At 43.7% G+C, this 17,606-nt stretch overlaps 1 protein-coding gene across 4 annotated transcripts in view; it reads left to right on the forward strand.

Moving 5' to 3' along the window:
* Positions 1-17,606, forward strand: part of ETV6 (ETS variant transcription factor 6) — a 254,814-nt gene that overhangs the window by 82,916 nt on the left and 154,292 nt on the right. Inside the window, exons 1-2 of one of the 4 annotated variants that reach the window (XM_032593910.1) lie at positions 10,131-10,757; positions 16,238-16,367. In XM_032593910.1, the coding sequence (XP_032449801.1) occupies positions 10,733-10,757; positions 16,238-16,367 (155 nt within the window). In that variant the 5' untranslated portion in view covers positions 10,131-10,732. Of the gene's footprint in view, positions 1-10,130; positions 10,758-16,237; positions 16,368-17,606 lie in introns of those variants that run through there. The other 3 variants (XM_030321728.2, XM_030321731.1, XM_032593909.1) reach the window with 3 other exon arrangements.

Below are 17,606 nucleotides of genomic sequence, written 5' to 3' on the forward strand. Positions count from 1 at the left end.
TGGGAGGATAGAGCTAAAAACCTACAGTCAACTTTAAGAAGTTGTCTTAACATTTTTATTGAACTAGAATGTGATTGACAGTGGATTTGAAAGAGCTGGGGTTTTATTTAGGTATTAAGATGCTCAGGGTCTCGTGGAGCTTTTCATCTTACCCCTATTTGTCCTGCAATTTATTTTTAATTTTTTTTAAATTTGTATTATTATTATTATTTTTAATTTGAAAGAGAGTGGGGGAGAGGGGCAGAGGGAGAGAGAGAGGATCCCAAGCAGGCTCCATGCTTCGTGCAGAGCCTGACGCAGGCTTGATCCCACGACCCTGGGATCGTGACCTGAGCCGAAGTCTATAGAGTCGGATGCTCAACCAGCTGAGCCACCCAGATGCCCCATCCTGCAATTTCGATGTAACACACTCAAGGCCAGCCTCTGAAAATGGGGCTGATTTATTTTTCTAGCCTAAACCAAGGAAAATACTGCGTGTTCTTCTCTTCCCAGTGATCTGTCGTGCACAAAGAAAATGTTATAATGCTGTGAGACAAGGCCTGTGAATTTTTTTTTTTTTTTTTTTTTTTAGCTTCTGGTGAGAGTTGTGACAAGGGAGGCAGCATTAGTCTTTGAACCTAGGTCTGAAAGTAATGGAAACCATTGCGTGACAAGAACACGACATGGTTTGTGCGGCCTTTTTCACCTATTCTAACTCAGTTGACTTACTGGAAACCTCGTCAATCCATCAGCACAGTTGTCTCCATTTTATAGCTGAGGAAACTGAGGCTCAAGATTGCCCTCCCCTCTTTTTGTAGTTTTTGTGGGAAGAATCAGTTGGCGTTGAGGGAATATTGAGTGTTCAGGCTTACACTTGTGTGGTTCTTCAGTCTTGCAAGGACGGAAAGGCACGCGCAGGTGACGAGAATTGGTAGAAAGACACATGCAAGTTGCATTGAAACGGGAAGGTTAGTGTAAGAGATTGAGTGTGTGGGGGGAGGGGATGCAAGGATGTCCTTCTGGTGGGGCATCGGTCACAGCCTAGAGTGCCTCTGTTCCTTCTCAGCAGCTGCTTTACCTGCTACATGGAGTCAGGCCAGGCAGGTGAGCACAGGTCGGACCCAGACTTGCTCTCAAGGAACTTGGAATCGTGTCTTTTACTGTGTGTAGGGCCTTACTTCCACTTTCTACGTCAATTCTGTTTTCTCTTAACTAGATACTTCTTTCCTCTGATGAGTGCAAAGGGTCTTCTGAGAAGTTTAAACCTCCCTTGTATGGTCCAGGAATGGCAGATGGTAGAAATAATTAGTATGAAGCAGAGTCCCCAAAGCTTAGGGGCTGCAGGTGGGTTATTTCTAGGTGTCTCCTAAGAAAGGTTGTGGCCAAGTTCAAGAAAATCCACGCGAGGAGAGGTTGCCTGGCACAGGGATGATCTGAGCTGGGGAGGAGAGCTGAAGCTGCAAAGTGGCATCCTGAACAAACTTGTTTTGCAGCTCCCAGGGAAGTTTGTTAGGTAGGTTAAAAGAGTGAGCGAGCAAGCGAGCGAGGGAGATCGATACTGATAAGAAGAAGAAAGTAATAGACTTCTCTTGGTGGAGCCTGAACTCCTCTATATTCTTTCTGCTGAGTTCTGAGAGGCTCATCGTCACTGAGTACAGGACAGGAAGTACCTCTGTCCCCTCTGTCCTTCTCTGTAAATGGCTTCCAGTTTAGAGGATTGTAAGGACTGACCCTTGTTTTTCCTTTTTTTTTTAAGTCTTATTTATTTTGAGAGAGAGAGAGAGTACAGGAGGGGTAGAGAAAGAGGGAGAGAGAGAATCTGCCGTGTCAGTGCAGAGCCCGATGTGAGGCTTGTACGCAAGAACCTTGAGATCATGACCTGAGCCCAAACCAAGAATTAGCCGCTTAACTGACTGAGGCACCCATGCGCCCCTAATGACTGACCATTGTAATTGGAGAAGTGTAAGAAGAGAGGGGTGCCCGGGTGGCTCAGATGGTTAAGTGTCCAACTCTTGATTTTGGCTCAGGTCACGATCTCATGGTTATGAGATCAAGCCCCGACTCAGCTCCATGCTGAGCATGGAAACCTGCTTGGGATTCTCTGTCTCTCTGTCTCTGTCTCTGTCTCTGTCTCTGTCTCTCTCTGCCCCTCCCCCGCTCCCTCATGTGTACTCTTTCTCTCTCTCAAAATAAATTAAAAAAAAAAAGGCAAGAAGAGGAACATGGGTCATGTGTAGTCATTGTCTACCCAGACTTGATGATGTTTCTGGAAGCATGTGGGACAGCATCACACCTTGTGACCTCTACTCATTCCTGTGGGGTGCTCACTGTCCCAGGCTCTAACCTACAATACGCAGTATGGTTCCCCGTAGCTACATGTGGCGAATGAGCCCTGGAAATGGCTAGTGCAACAGAGAAACTGAATTCTTAATTTATTTAATTTTAAAATGTACTTGATTTTTGTTAAAAATCTTTTAAAGTGTGTTTGGAACAGCTTGGATATGTGAATTTACCTTTTCAACTGTAGATTTTGTATAATCTAAATACAGATCAAGTATTTTCCATGAAAATTTGGTGTCTATTTGAACTGTAATATAAACTAGGTTCCAAAGACCTAGTATGGAAAAAAAAAGAATGTATCTCAATAACTTTATTGATTTATATGTTGAAAGAGTATTTTGGCTACATTGGGTTAAATGTAATATATTATTTAAATTAATTGTACATGTCCCTTTTTAAAATGTGACTGCTAGAAAAACGTTGAATTACACACATAGCTCGCATTGTATTTCTGCTGAACAGTGCTGGTCTAGATAATGTCTTATTGGGTCCATTGGAAGTATCATGAGGACTTTTTTAGGGAAGGTTGCTAGACTTCCAAAGTTAGAGATTCGTTTTTCCCTATTGTGTTAAACTCTGCTTTTTTAGATGGATGGGTTCATGACAAGGGAGGGTTGGAAAATAGGTTTTGGTTAAGAGTAAGTTAATTGAGAAGATAGCTTTGCTTCTGGTAATTAGAATGATTTTCAAATGCATTTTCACCCACTTGGAAACCACTGATTGTCATGAAAACAAAGCACATTGGTGCTTTGTCATTTGTGTCTGTTCGGACCCTGCTCCTTTTCTTCAGGCAGAAATCTTGGTGATTGTCAGCAGAGATTTGATTTGCTCCTGGCAAGGAACCTAAAGAAATATAACTAAAGGGGAAGTCTGTAGCATTAAAGGAAATATTTAGCCCTTTGCTAACTCCTGTTTGAACCCTACCAGCTCCCAGTGGTTTTCAGAGTCCCTATTTCAACTTCTTTGTTTAAACTTTCCAGATCTTCCTATTTATAGATTTCAGTTGTTGGCAGCTCGTGTTCGAGGCGTTGTTGACACCAGTGGTGAGGCCTGACTGGTGGCGATGCTGTAGGCTGCTTTCACAGCTTGGTTTGCAAGTCGCTTTCTAAAGATGCAAAGAGAATTACTATCCGCTGTAGTAGTTTCAACACCTGAGTGAATTTCAGATGACAAAGTCACATCCTTGCCACGCTTCTCCCACTGTTTCAGAATTGTAGTTTGCTTACAAGGAAGAAGAGATAAAATACTAATGACATCAAGATGCTTGGCAACTTGAAAATTTTGTTTCATAGGAAGAACTGAAGTTTCCAGTGACTTCTTTTAAATCAAGGAGTGAATAAATAATTCCGCTAGATTCTTAAGTAAGCTACCCTTCCCCGTAAGGGCCACTTTATACCCAGACTTTATCGTGATGACCAAGCGTTTAAAAAACATTATAGGCAAAAGTAACTCTGGAGAAAGATGGCATCCTCGGTCTCTGGACCTGCCAGAGGCGTGGCGGGATCCATTCAAGGATCTCGTTAGCCCTTCAGCCTCCATTCCTGCATCCGTGGAGTAGGTTTTGTGCTCGTTCTGGTGACATGACTCATAGGAGTGTTAAGAGGATACAGCAGCCTGTAATTGAAGGGCTTTTGGTAATAGAAGGGTATCTTGGTAAAAGGCCTTAGCAAGCTCAAGATTTCTACTAGTTTAGGGTTCTAAGATTTTATTAAGAAGTCAGCTGCTTGGAGTTCAAGCTGTTTCTTTTCTTTTTTTTTTTTTTTTATTAAATTTTTTTTTTCAACGTTTTATTTTTATTTTTGGGACAGAGAGAGACAGAGCATGAACGGGGGAGGGGCAGAGAGAGAGGGAGACACAGAATCTGAAACAGGCCCCAGGCTCTGAGCCATCAGCCCAGAGCCCGACGCGGGGCTCGAACTCACGGACCGCGAGATCGTGACCTGGCTGAAGTCGGACGCTTAACCGACTGCGCCACCCAGGCGCCCCATAAGCTGTTTCTTCAAATTATAGTAAGTTGATAGTTTGTGTGCAAAAGTAAAGACCTACCCACTGGAAGCAAGGTTACTTTTGGGGGGCGGGGTGGAAGTAAAGCCCACCCAGCCCTTTAGAATGGTACAAATGTAGCCCTGAGCACCGTGTTGGGGATCCTGCCCCTCACCGAGGGAAGAGCTGTCCAGTCTCCAGGCTACTTGATGCGGTTTCATTCTGAGCAAGAAAGGGGTCCAGGACCTGAGCATATGAAGGCAGACCCTTCTGGGTGGGAGAGGAAGAAGGGAGGGCAGGCCAGAAGTGGAATGGGTTTTCGTTCATTCTTGCTTTTCCTTCATCCACCTTGTCTTGCTCCTGTTATACTTAAAAAAGTGCTGAGAATGCAGGTTCCATGTGGAGCTGCAGAGAGTGAAGCAGGACTTCCTGCTGGTGGGTTTGGGGAGGGGGTAACTCTAAGGGCAGTGGGGAGAGAAGAGGAACCCCTGCAGGCACACCTGTCTGGGCCACTGGTTTCTATGTAGGTCAGGTAGTCCTCATTCAGGAAATTCCTGTATTACACCCATCATGTCCATTGTATGGATCATTCAGGAACTTCCTGTATTACACCGATCATCTCCATCGTATGGTTCAAGGCAGAACAATAACAATTTACTCAGGAGGGAAGGACAATTAGCAGATTGGTTAAGAAGGTTTCTAAAAAACTCTTGTGACAGATGATCAGTTAACATGTGTCTTGATTTACTGTGTTGACTTCTGTCTTGATTTAAGATAATGAGTCTCAGCCTGACTATTGGAATCACATGGGCGGAGCTTTAAAGCTACTGATACCTGGCCGATTTACTTGGATACTGGAATTTTTTTTTTCTTCTTAGAGCTGCTCCAGATGGTTCTCCTGTGCAGCCAAGATTCAGAATACCTGATTTAGAATGTGTGTTTCCTCAACTGTTAACTGATCCCGAGTCCCTGAAGTATGTGGAAATTCAAGCCTATTTTTCAAATACTGGGGCGAACTAACAATTGTAATGAAGGCATGGATCTTACTAAAATAAATTGCTAGTTAGCCTTCACAACAGGGCTACAAGGGTGTAGCACAGGAGTTTCCTTATTTCAAGCTGTGTCATATTCTGATAATCACTGTTGTCATCGTGCACACACACAGGAATCAGTTGTCAGAAACAAAACTTCTTTCTACCACCCGTGGCCTCAGAGAAGGAGAAGATGCATTTTCTGCGTTCCTGTCGGGAGTTTTGTGTCTAAGAATCAGGGAATTTCTAAGGTTTTTGATAAGCATAGGTAGTATAGGTAGAAGATAGTTGCCACGATGGTTATTACTTCTGGAAAAGCTTGTCTGAAAGAGGAAATTCAGGTGTGTGACCTTGGTCATCGGTGTTCAAGGTTGTTCATATGTTACTTTTTAGAGGTGTAGAGGCTGGGCGGGGCAAGAAGATGAATTCTGTTCTGATTCGTCAGTCAGTCCTATAGTGAGGTCATGTCAATCTTGTCTTGGTTTAAGTTAATTTCTCATTTTACAACATAAAGACAGCTTTAATTCTTAAAGATGTTTAAACATTCTTTTTAACGTTTATTTATTTTTGAGAGACAGGGAGAGACAGAGCATGAGCCAGGGAGGGGCAGAGAGAGGGGGAGACACAGAATCCGAAGTAGCCTCCAGACTCTGAGCTGTAAGCACAGCGCCCGACACGGGGCTCGAACCCATGAACCGTGAGATCATGACCTGAGCCGAAGCTGGACGCTTAACCGACTGAGCCACCCAGGCGCCCCAAGGCAGGTTTAATTCTTAAAGCACACCCTAGAAGTAGTGCTTTATTTGGGTCTTTTCAAATTCCATGTCATAATAAAGCCTTGCGTTTACAGAGAGCCTTTGTTTGAAGAAACTCATAATAATTTACAAGCTTCATCTCATTTATCTTTAAAATAATGTTATGTGACAGTAAAGGTTGGGTATCGGTATATGCCAGTTTCTCAGACAGCAGCGCTGTGGAGAGGCTGACTTCTCTCTTTCACACTGCTTTTTAAGTGTGGCGTTCTTATGTGGGTCTACTGAAATTATTTTGGCAGTAAACATTTTCCAGAGATACAAATCTTTTCCAGATCTAATTTGCGCTTATGACCCTAGGTATACAGTTTACAGGGCTTTTTCTCTTGCTATGTATTCCTCCGCCTGAGGCAGCCCGGGAGTGATCTGATATAGGTAGAGCAAGGGAATTTGTTCAATTTGGCCATGGTCGTGGCTGTAACCCAGCCCTCCGCCTTACAGAGTGAGCCCCAGTGGGGTGGGGGTGTCTCCTGGTTCACCGAAAATGGACTGGATCCAGTTAGGAACTTGCCAGGCTTCCTGCAAAGCACTTCCTTGGGGCTGCCCTTCTAGAGACTTTATTCAGTTTTATTTAGCATCTCTCTTTGGATGAGTCTCATTTGAAGGAGAATGTAAATCTTGCCTCTGGGATCCAATCTTTAGATCCTACTATTTCTTCTGGTAAAAAAAAGAAAAAGAAAAAAAAAGCCTTTTTAGTTTTAAAGGAGGTCTGAATTGCCTCCTCTGTAACCACCCCCAGCGAACAGCTGGGGCTGTGGGTTCAAGCCATAGCTTCTCTTTCTCTCTCTGTCTTCCTTTTACAAGACTTCCAGGATACAGCCGTTCAAGAAAGAGGTGAAGAGGAGCAAAGCCCAGAGTGATGCTGTAACAGAAAGAAGAAAGCTGCGTGGGGGAGGGGTGAAGGGTTTATGAAGCAGGAAGCGGCAGGTGGAAGGGGAGGAGGAACAAATGGATAATGCACCGGTTTGAAGCAACAACCTGAGCATTAACCATTTATTCTGCCGCTTCTGCCTCTGGGCTCTGCGGAAGCCTGACCCTCGATCTTTCTCTGCCCAGGTCTCAAGGTCCCACGATGACCCCAGGGGACTTAGCTCCCACCCCAGGGGGGGGCACTGTGAGTACTCTAGGAGAGCGGTCACATGGCAGGTGGAACATGCCTGGAAGGTATCTCTCCTCTGGGGGGAGAAATTGAGAAGCTCTCTCTAATGGCGCCCTTGATACAACTAAATAGCAACTCTCTCAGTTCATTACTCGTTAGCCCCAGGCAGGGACACCGCATCCTGGCTAATTGTAATAGCCAAATCATTAAGGGGAATGGCATTAATGGAGGAGAAAGCATCTAATCAAGAGTTGAACTTGGCCACTTTGTTGTGCCCAGGATATAAGCTGCTGTGAATTTAAGCACCTAGTTCTTCTGCTATTAGAATTAGTTAGGAAGAAAGGATTTAGTGACCCTCTTTCAAAAGGTGGTTCAAAAAGCTTAGGGGCGTTTCGGGGTAAATCCCACAGGAAGACTTTATTTTTCCCAGAGATTTTATTTATACCTGCTGGCTGTGTATAAATAAAGTCACACCCCCTTTCTTACACCGAAGTGACCCACTATCAGTAGGACATGCCCTGTCACGGGGTTTCTAGGAGCGATGATGTATGTTGGGAAGTTTACCTAATCTCTGCTTAGAGCGAAAGCAGTCATCTCCATCAAAACAGGGATTAGGGGTATAGTCAGGGCCATGGAGCTCCCACGTTAATTTCCCCATCCAGGTCAAAAGCTCGTGACCTCATCTGCATCAGCCCTGGGTTCCAGCCAGGTGAGCTGAGTACCCTTCAAGCATAGACCTCCCTGGAAACCACAACCTGGCATGAAAAGGAATCACAGCTTGAGATTCTGCTTACGAGTCATGTCAGAAATACTTAAGAAATTCGGGGGGGAGGGGAGAAAAGAAAAATTCATACCATCTCAGGTTGGAGAGGATCTTAATTAAAATGTTTTAAAATTAGAACAATAAATCTGAGCCCCCCCCCCCCCACCAACCACCACTGGTGCTTGTCTTTAAAGGGCTTGCTCCTAGTTCCAGATATTAGTGCTTTTCCTGATAATATTTGGTAGAAGCCTTGAACCCTGTGAGGGATTTCTGATGGAGAGAGGAGGGGATTGTAGTGTTCAGGCTTTGTTTGGATCCGTTCCGCCCTCACTGTAATTAACAAGCTCTGACTTACCAGAAGATCGAAGATCCTGGAGTCAGAAGGCATCTTCACGTTCTACTTGAGTTCCTTCCCAGTGTAGGGACCCCATTTAGAGTGACTTTGGAGCCTCAGCTTCAACAGGCTTGAGGGAGAACAGTATACCACATACATATTTTTAGTGCGTGGGTATATGCTGCTGGCTGGGCCCTCTGAGGTGCTGAGGAGAGGCTTTCTCTCTTCCTTACGCTAGTCCTTCCCGTATTTGAAGACATCTAGGAGAATCGTGTAGCTCTTTTCTTCCCCACAGGCTCCATATATCCTTAGTGCCTTTACCCATGCCTCATTTGAGAGAATGGAGTCTGCTCTCTTCAGGCCGTTGGAGAAGCCTCATTGGACTGTGGCCACTGTGGTTTCTGGAGGCAGACTCTGCTCCTTCTCGGTATACAGATGTTCTCACTGCAGGCGTGAATAACATGTTGACAGGGCCTTTCGTCCTCACTGCTCCTGGGTGTCTCACCTGTACATTTAGATTTGTTGCTCCTGGATGAACGGAAAGCCATTGAGTAAGGGAAATGTTTTTTTCTTGTTGTTAAACAAAATGTTAGAGATAAAAGTAACATTTTTTAAGACATTTTTTACTGTTGATTTATTTTTGAGAGAGAGAGAGAGAGGGAAAGAGAGAGTTGGGCGGGGGCAGAGAGAGGGGGAGGCAAAAAATCCAAAGCAGGCTCAAGGCTCTGAGCTGTCAACACAAAGCCTGATGTGGGGCTTGAACCCATGAGCTGTGAGATCATGACCTGAGCTGAAGTTGGACGCTTAACTGACTGAGCCACCCAGGTGCCCCAAAAGTAACATATTTTTACTCAAAAATTACCTCAGGTGAGATTTCTATACCACATGAAGTCATCATATGCACAAGTAATTGATCGTATGCCCTGGTGGCCTTGCTGATTGTGTCCCACAGGTAATAATACCTGTCCTTGGATGAATTCTAATGGCCGCCCCTACTCAGAGGTCATTCCAGGAGAACTTCTCTCATACATCGTATTTAGTCCCTTCCTCAGCTAAATGAGTTTATGCCTTCCATCTGTGCTCCCAGTAAGATAAGCATTAGGCTTAAGAAAGTTGGCACCCTGGCTTAGGTGACTCTGTTGAGTGACCTTCAGGAACCCCACACAATTCTGTGAGGAGCAAGGGCACAAAGCAATGAAATATTCCAAAGCTGCAATGATTCTATACAAGCTTGGACTTATCTTTTGGGATTCCCCATAAATTCTGAAGCCACCGTTGATGGGCAGTGCTCCTTAAATGTAATATCTTATTTCTCCTCATGAGCTGGGAACTTGAATGGCTTGCTTAACCCCTGCGATCTTCAGGTCAGATTCCTCATGTGGAATGGAGATGATCGTGCCCTCCTTGCAGGGTTATTGTGAGTCTGAAATAAAGTGAAGCTTTCATGGGAAGCACATTCCAAGTGTTCCCTGAATGCTAGCTCCCTTTCCTGATGGTTGCAGTGAATATCTTCCAGCTGAGATTGGCACATATGTTCTGAGGGGTGTTAAGTATTTATTCTGTAAAGTGATACTGAATTTTAAATGTTGGGACCATCTTGGAAATTCTAGGACTTATGGTGGCAGAATTCATAATGCCTAGTACAGGCGCTGGCTCTTAGTGGACCCTAGAGGGATGATGAAGTATTTCATAATAACCATAGGGAGAAAAATACCCTAATGACCTTTTACAGCAATATTAGACTACCGGGCCTATCGCTCACACTTCTTTTTTATTTATCTTGCTGTCCACCAAGAACATAGTTCTGGGTAAAAGGAAAGCTTACAATGTTTTGACTACATTGTGTCTGATTGACAGACATGGATGCTGTCTTCTGATTTTAGGCCGGGAAGGTGAGGAAAGGGGCTGTTTCAGGTGGAAATACACAGGAATCTGCGTATTTCAGGTCTCGAACCCCTCTTCTCAAACGTCCAAAGGAAGAGCCCTCCTTAGACCAGTAAAGCCAGGCTCCCAGGAAGATCTCCCCGTCAGTATGTGTGTGGTTCATCGGGCGCACGCTCCCTCACGCCTTTCCGAGGGCTGAACGGGCATCTGGGTGACAAGAAAGGAGGGGGGCCAAGCGCATAGTTCCACCTATTCTAATTTGCACAGAGTAGTCCCATTTCCCTCCCACCTCTGAGACTACCGCAAGTGTGTTAAAAGCCAAAGACCAGTTGGGCTGTACAAATCTAATGGCACTCAGAGGGTGCTCAGGAGAGGAGCTGGACGCTAAGAGGAAGGCCCGCTCAGGCTGCTGGTACAGATGTCTTCTGGAACCTCGATGGGATGGAAAGAGAGCATCACAACTTCACAGCTGGGATTTGATGGAGCTGGATTTCTACTTCAGAGTTGATGCTTGAATACCTCAGATCCCAAGGTATATCTCAGATCCTAAGGTATACTGCTTCTTTCTGGGGAAATGCCAAAAATGTCATGGCCTGCGGCTCTTGATGCAGTGTATATCTAGAAAAGAAGACTGGCGTTTGCATCTTTTCCCAGGTTCTTGAAGTTAATCTGGCTGAATTTTGGGGTGGACAAAATATTCAGTGTAGTTTTTCCTTAAAAAATTTTTTTAAATATTTATTTATTTTTAATATTTTTAATATTTTATTTTTATATTCATATTTTTATATTTATACTATTATAAATATTATATTTATATATTTTTATATTTATATAAATTTTTTAAATATTTATTTTTATATATTTTTAATATTTTATATTTATATTTATATTTTTATATTTATACTATTATAAATATATTTATATAATTTTTATATTTATATAACATTTTAAAATATTTATTTATTTTTATATATTTTTAATATTTTATATTTATATTTATATTTTTATATTTATATTATAAATATTATTTTTATTTTTATATTTTATTTTTAATATTTTTTGTTATTTTTATTATTTATTTACTTATTTTTGAGAGAGTGAGAGAGACAGTGCGAGCAGGGGAGGGGCAGAGAGAGAGAGAGGGAGATACAGAATCCAAAGCAGGCTCCAGGCTCTGAGCTGTTAGCATAGAACCCGATGCGAGGCTCGAACTCACGGACTGCGAGATCATGACCTGAGCCAAAGTTGGACACTTAACCCACTGAACCACCCAGGCTCCCCTTCAGTGTAGTTTTTCAAGTGAAAGGAATTGGCATTCGAGAGTGTGTTCGTTCGGGCTCTTGTGCGTGTCTGTTTGTACCCCCGGCACCAAAAACCTCAAAAACTGTGCAGCTCCAATTTCTGTCTTGTTCAGGTTTTGGGTGATGTATATAGATCTCGCTTGTTAATGAAAGCTTATTTAATGTAAGCTATAGCCACCGCCTTGAATCATTTCACAGCCAGAAGAGTGTACTTAAATAATTGTGTGTTCAGACTTCAGTTTAGTGAATCTCAGTAAATAACTTCCCACTGGAGACATTTCTTCCCTTCAGTCTCTAGAAGACAAACTGTAGTACAAGCATCAGCTTTCCCAGGCAGCTTTCCCAAAAACCTGCAGGGTGAAAAAGAGATCCTTCCCTCAAAATAGGGAATATTACCAGGTGCCTGCCGTATCTCGGGTGCCTGTTGTTTTCCATTGTCTGAGTTGCCAGTTAGAGTGCAGGGAAGGGACATCAAAGTGCAACAGGGCGGAAAGGGCAGCTGTAGAATTTTTACCACATTTCCCGGCAAAATGGTCACCACTCTGTTTCCATGACACTCTTCCTCCTGAGAACCTGACACGGGCTTCAGAAACCATCCTTGGGGTAATCTGGCATTCATAATGGGGATGGGGGCTATTTGGGGAAACACTTCCTAAATCAGGGACATCTCAGCCTTAGAGGAATCTGTAAAATTACCGGTAAACCATCTCTTTGCAAGTACAACCAAACTTTGTTTCTATTCTTCTCAATTCCAGAAACGCTTTATCTTTATTTCCAGAAAGTTAATATTTAATTGGCAACAGGCTCTAAGTGTGTCAACCTTCAGCCTCTTTAAAGAACTAATGGTGTGAAAACAAATGTATAAATGCATCAGGGGGATCCCTGTGATTTATAGAAGCTCTACATTGAATAATTTTGAAAAGGGAAGACTTTTCTGGTAATAAGAAGATTCATTTTTTTGACTTTTCTGTAGTATGCAGCCATGGTGGGGGGGGGGAGGGTTAGGGGAGGGGAGAGGGGAGGAGAAATACCATTCTACGGAGCATAAAATGTTTAAGCTTATTTTACGTGATAGTCACACGTTCCCTAAGCACTTGATTTAAAAATGAGCAGAATCCAATGGGTACCCTTCATTGGCCCTTCATGGTTTGGGGAGGAAGGAGGACAGGGAATAGACCTCATTTTGGTTTCGGTAGTTAAATGCTTCCAGCAACCTTACTCCATATTCCATTTAAATTAAAAGAAAAAAAAAAAAAGAAGAAAAAGAAGAAAAGAAAAGCTTTCTATAATGGTTGGTGAAATTTACATTTCATCCCTTGCCTAAAACTATTTTTAGCCTTCTTTCTCTTTTCAGAGCTTTGTGCTGCCCCCTGCCCCCCCTTAGGTTTTACAATTGGTCTTAGAAATGGCAGTGCTTCCCTTTTGTTTCTGCAGGTTGGTTTGATAGGTTGTGTCTGCACATTTGAGAGCAGCACGTTTTCTTTATTTTTTTTAGCATCTAAACAATAATGTAACCACATCACGGCCTTTTCAGTCACATCGTTGACCTCCGTCAACATGAATGCATTAATGTTGCATTCATTTTATCCCATACAACACTTGAATGCATTAATATCACTGTCTGTAGCATTTTAATTTAATTAGAGCAGTGGTTATAATCCTCTTGGGAAAAATCGTTATCCCCTCTGTAATGTTAAAATAAAACACCTCTGGTTTTCACCCGACTGACAATTTGCTTTTGAGGTGACTGAGCTCTTCATGTGTACTCCCCTTCTTTTTGTTGGGGTCGGACCACAGAAGCAGTTGTGAGGATAAAGAGGTTTCTTTTATTTGAGAAATTGGATGTTAGTCTCCTTAAGCCTCTCGGTCTAGATGTCTCCTTCTGAGATAGTGGTGTTTGTTTCCTATTTCTAATTGCTGATAGTCTGCTGGTTATGCCTTGTAGATGTTAAGTGTATGGTTATAGGAATAGATGAAAAAATGTGAACCATGTGAATTGCCCTAGAAATTAACAAAAAGAGAGATAAAGCCTGCAGTGTGAGATTTCCAGGTGTGTGTTTCATTCTGTTAGGAAAGGAGCCCACATACTGGGCAATGTCCTTTCTTGGGTCCCTTCAGGGCTCTACTGGCTGCTGAGCTCAGGGTCAGGGTAGGTGTATAATGGCTGCTAGCAAAATGCTCAAGGCCCTAGAAGTGCATTTTGCTGCAATCCCCCTCTTGGTCAATACCCTCTCTCCCGCTGCTGGCAGGTATCTTCGTTCAATCTTTTAAAAAGAGCTTCCCGTCCCAAGCTTAGGGTGTTGCAGTATTGCTGAGTAGAAACCGTCGTCTGGAATGAGAATCTAGAAGCTGTCTCCGTCTAGAATTGTTTGGACATGGGGGTGTTATAAAATCCCAGGGCAAACACTGAAGTGTGGCTTTTCAGTATAGCAGTAAGGACAGGCAACCACTCAGATGCACACACACACCGGGGGCTGCCTCTTGAGAAGGTACAACGGTGGTAATTTAGCAAATCAGAATATATACACTTGAAAGGTGATACCTAGCTTGACTCATATCAGTAGGCTAGCGCTAGATTTCCCAAGAAACCAAGTAAAATCTGCTCTGAGGCCTGGTTTTCTCCCCTTTTTGACTTTGATGGGTTTGGTGAGGGGTGAGGGAGCTGGGATGACGTGGCCTCTCACTCACAGGGGCCAGTTGCAGGATCTGGTGAGTTTCTCCTTGCTTTAAGAGATAGTCATCGTGTTATGAAATGCCGTCTTCCTTTTTTTTTCTCGCACTCGTGCCATGCCATTTGAAAACTCTTTGGCTGCACAATGTTTTCTTCATCAACAGTTTCACTTCTGCAAAAACCCTAACAAAACAAAGCTATTTCTGGGAATAAATGTAACGGCAGATAAGATATCTAGACATATATTGGGACTGGTTTTGTTTTTTGTTTTTTTTTTTTTGAGGGTTGAAGTGTGTTAAACTAGAAAAACAGACTGCGTTTAAAATGTTTAAAAAGCCTATCTCTCTTTGAAAACCCCCTAAACAGATTGTATGTTTCCCAAAGGTATGTTTATGTCTTTGACTCTTTCACCCCTTGAACCCCAAACTAAACACCAAAAGTTATAACTCATCCTTAAGCTAGAGTTGCTTAAAATATGCGTGATGGTTGGTAAAGTTCAATAAAAGTGAAGTTGAAGGTTTTGCCTCTGGGTGACCTTTCACAGGACATCATGATTGATACAGAAATGAAATCTAGGGTGTGTACGCCTGCCTTTAATTAAGAAATTCACCAGGAAACTTTAGGATGTATGTTTAAACGGAAATACTCCAAGTGCCCTTTTTGCTGGTAGAGGATGCCTCAGGGAAGGTATAGCAATTCCATTCGGAAATTACAGAAATATGTCTATATTCATTTAAAATTGAAACTTCCTACCACAACCACCAAACTTTCCAGGCTCTGAGCAGAAGAAAAGCTTTAATTTGGTTATACAGCCAGGGGGACTCCCCTGCTTCCCTTTTGCACATTTGATGAAGTATAAAATGTTAGAGAACTGTCTTTCCAAAACATAAACACCCCCTTTGCTTTATTTTCATCTGCAATTTTTCTTTTGCTCCTGATTCTTGTTTTCATAATGGCATCTTCCTGATCTTTCCCCCCAACTTATTTTTGGACCTTGTATGTCCCACTTTGCTTTGCCCAGTTGAACCACAGAAACGAATGGAAGTTATGTTTATTTATGTATGGACTTTAAGTCAAAGTAGTTGGTATATAGATTTGAGATGCAAATTGTACTGCTCGTCTAGCTGAACATAATAGTTGGTTCCTTGTCATTATTTGCTGTGTTTTAATTTGAAGCTAGTAATAATCCTTCTCATCCCATCCAGTTGTTTTAATTGATCTAACAAACACTGCCTGTTTGAATTTAAACAGTGGGTCTGCAGTTGTCAGTTGAATTAAGTACCTTCAATTAAACAGCACTTTCCTTAAATGCAGACAATTCTTGAATGAGCTCTGAAATACTTCAGAAGGAAAGAAGCATGTGTCTAAGATGGAAAATGAAGGGACAAGGAGATACTGTTAATGTTGCAGATAGTTCCCTGCTATGAAGGAAAAAATCATTGGATATTTTTGGTTTCTAATGAGATAGGTAGGCCATAGAAAAATCTTGTTTGTAGATTTATTAACTAAATCTGGAGTTTACAAGCCATCACTTTGAGCTCATCTCTCATTGGATCTGAGTACAGAATCATATTTGCATTAGGAACCGGGGATATTGCCAGAGAAGAGGAAACGTGGTTTTAATGTATGGGTGACATTAATTATGTGACTTGGACAAGTAATTTTTGAGAGTAGTCTTTAAAGCCATTCTCTTGGACATACGGTTTCATTTCCTCCGCCTTGTCTCCCCTCTTGACTTGAACAAACCTCTAGTACAGAGGGGAGGGGAAACGGACACCCATTGACCTGAGTCCAAAGGAGAAGCCCTGTGTTAAGCCTTTCCACAACCTTGTTACAAACCCCAAATGCTGGGGATCTGGAAGACAACTGAAGTGTCTGGAAAGGGGGCGAGCGGGAATGATGTGAAGCCTGGTTGGCCAGTGCTCAGATGCCCCCTCTCCCTTTTGCCCCCCACCCCGCGCGCTGTTTTCACACCTAAGTCAGTTCCAAGCTTTCATTGTCTTCTTCCCCCTCCCCTCTTCCTGCCCTTCTTGTTAACAGCAGGAACGAATTTCATATACACCTCCCGAGAGCCCAGTGCCGAGTTACGCGTCCTCGACTCCGCTTCATGTTCCAGTGCCCCGAGCGCTCAGGATGGAGGACGACTCGATCCGCCTGCCCGCGCACCTGCGTGAGTGTTGGCGCGCATGCGCGCGGGGGTGGGAGGGAGGACAGACCGCCCCAGGGCCAGAAGGACAGACTGACTGAGAGGGGAGTGGTTGCCCGCGCGGGGACGGGGCTTCAGGCAGGAGATTGGCAAGCTCTGAGATGGGTGGCACTCCTGATGTCCACCGTGGGAAGCTGCTTCGCGGTCCTTTACCCCTCTCCCCCCCGCATTGATGGCTTCAAAAAGCTTGAGACTCCTGTCCCTTGTTGACACGTTACCCCCAAATCTGGAAGTGTGCACCATGTAGCAAGGTCAACTACATCTCCTAAGAGGCAAAGTGAACGTTTTTGGAAAGTTTGCCTCTCTTCCTGAGTTCACCCGTAACTCCTCTAGGATTTTCGTAGGCCCTAAATTTTGGGCAGTTTCTGAGTCAGACTCCCTCCCTGCTTTGCTTTTAGGCTGTGTGCTCTTACTTTCTTTACAGGGAGGGCCTCCCCGCCATTTTTTTTTCTTTCTTTCTTTTTTTTTTTTTTTTTTTGTTTCATGCTGGCTGCTTTTCTTTCCTTCATTTTACTGCCCAGATAGGGCCTCTCACTCCCGTCCTTTCTTTTGCTCCCCTCTCCTGCTTCTCTTGTGCCTGCATTGCCTCCACGGCCGCAGTCTTTGTGGTCCTTCCACCTCTCTCTCTCTCAGGTCACCTCTGCCCCTTGCCTCTACCAGCTCCCTATCTGTAGCTTGGCAGAGTATCGGCACCAACACACTTGTGCTGTTGGGGCCAGTCTCCAAAGCAGCCGACACCTGTCATTTCCTTTTTGTCTTCCTTTCCTGTGCTGCCACCCAGCCTCTAGATGATACAGTGTGATGGGGCAGCTGGGGAGAATGAGTCACCTGATTCCCACCCTGATCACAGTGTCCAAGAAAATGCCAGGTTTCCTGGCTTGAATATTGCCCCGAGGGCTCAAGTCCAGGTTGTAGGAAGCACGGGGGGTCACCTTGGCCCTTCCCTAGCTGATTCCTCAGACTTCCGTGGTGGCACGCACGGTTGTGCTTACCATCTCTTTCTGGCATGGTAACGCTCCCCGGGATGTTCGCCTCCTCTCATCCCGTCTCTCCTCAGAAGCCAGAAGGTTGCTTGCTGAAAGTGGAGAACAAAAGAGGATGCAGGCTTCTCTTCCCTCTCCCTGTGATAATTCAGGGAATCAGGTGACTGTGTTGCTGGGAAATCCTGGGGGAATATTGCTGGCTTATTCCTTCTCCTCCGGT

This window comes from Lynx canadensis, chromosome B4 (genome assembly GCF_007474595.2).
Source record: "Lynx canadensis isolate LIC74 chromosome B4, mLynCan4.pri.v2, whole genome shotgun sequence".
In the NCBI taxonomy this organism is placed as follows: domain Eukaryota; kingdom Metazoa; phylum Chordata; class Mammalia; order Carnivora; family Felidae; genus Lynx; species Lynx canadensis.